General features: G+C 49.8%; 1 protein-coding gene across 1 annotated transcript; it reads right to left on the minus strand.

Moving 5' to 3' along the window:
- Positions 1–56: 56 nt before the first annotated feature.
- Positions 57–1,073, minus strand: LOC110034830 (the record flags this gene model as incomplete). Its single annotated transcript, XM_020739069.1, has 1 exon — positions 57–1,073. A coding segment is annotated over one exon (915 nt), but the record flags the coding sequence as incomplete, so codon positions are not given.
- Between the last annotated feature and the right edge of the window lie 5 nt (positions 1,074–1,078).

Genomic DNA, 1,078 nt, shown 5'->3' on the forward strand with positions numbered 1-1,078 from the left:
ATTTAAACAAAATATTTTGTTCCCATGCTCAAGTTCTATTTTTTAATCTGTTGCTGAATTATATCATTACTTTCCTGTAAGCAAACAACTTATCTACAACGCTGTTCCTGCAGCAACAAATCTCAATTTCAATTTCTAAGCACGGAGAGACAGAGAGATCATCTCACTGCAACCTCCAACTCACAACTAACTCCTACTTTATCCTCCAAAGAACCTCTTTTCATGGCGTCCTCCGCCGCCGGCTGCTCCCTGAACCTCGCATATATGTCCCCCTTATAAAACTTTCTCGTCCTAACCGCCAACACCAGCGACACAACCGCCCCAACCACGGTCGCCACCGTAATAATAAAAAACGACAGCTGAAAACACTTCACCCCAATGCAAGTCCCCTCCTTTCCCCCTCCGTTCTGCCTCTCCGTCTCCCTATCGTACAAATGCCCCGCCACCCTCACATTCAGTATATAAGATCCTATCGGACTCGCCACGCTTCCAAAATTGTAAAGCGTGGAGTAATACTTCAGCCCAAACAACTCCGAAATAATGGAAAACAGCAACGGCCACTGCGCTCCGAAACAGAACCCGACGATCACCGACGCGAGGTAGAGCGAGTTGGGCACGCCGAAGGCGATCAGGAGGTGGCCGGCGCAGGCTAGAAGAAGAACGAAGGTCAGCACGAGCGGCCGCGGGACTCTGTATTTTGTCAATAGGATTTCTGATATGAAACCAGCGGCTACTCTGCCCATGGCGTTCCAGATACTGATCAGGGAGACGAAGGTGTTGATGCTGCGAGATGGGTAGCCTAACGATTCACCGATTTGCCCCATGTTGTCGATAGCCGTTAAGGTTCCTCCGACGCCGCAGATTGTGGAGAAGAAGAGGACTAGCATGTCGATGCTGAACAGGGCTTGGAGGATGGAGAAGTCCTCGCCCCTCGCAGGAGGATGGAGGATTTTTGATATGAAGGCGTTGGGTTTTTGGACTGTTATGGGTTTGGTTTCTTCGGAGGTCTTCAGTTCTTGTTCGCCGGAGGAGGAGGTGCCATTGATGATGTTCAGCTGCTCTGTTTTCGTCCTGTTCG

This window comes from Phalaenopsis equestris, unplaced genomic scaffold, assembly GCF_001263595.1.
Source record: "Phalaenopsis equestris unplaced genomic scaffold, ASM126359v1 Scaffold193775, whole genome shotgun sequence".
NCBI classification, from domain to species: Eukaryota; Viridiplantae; Streptophyta; class Magnoliopsida; order Asparagales; family Orchidaceae; genus Phalaenopsis; species Phalaenopsis equestris.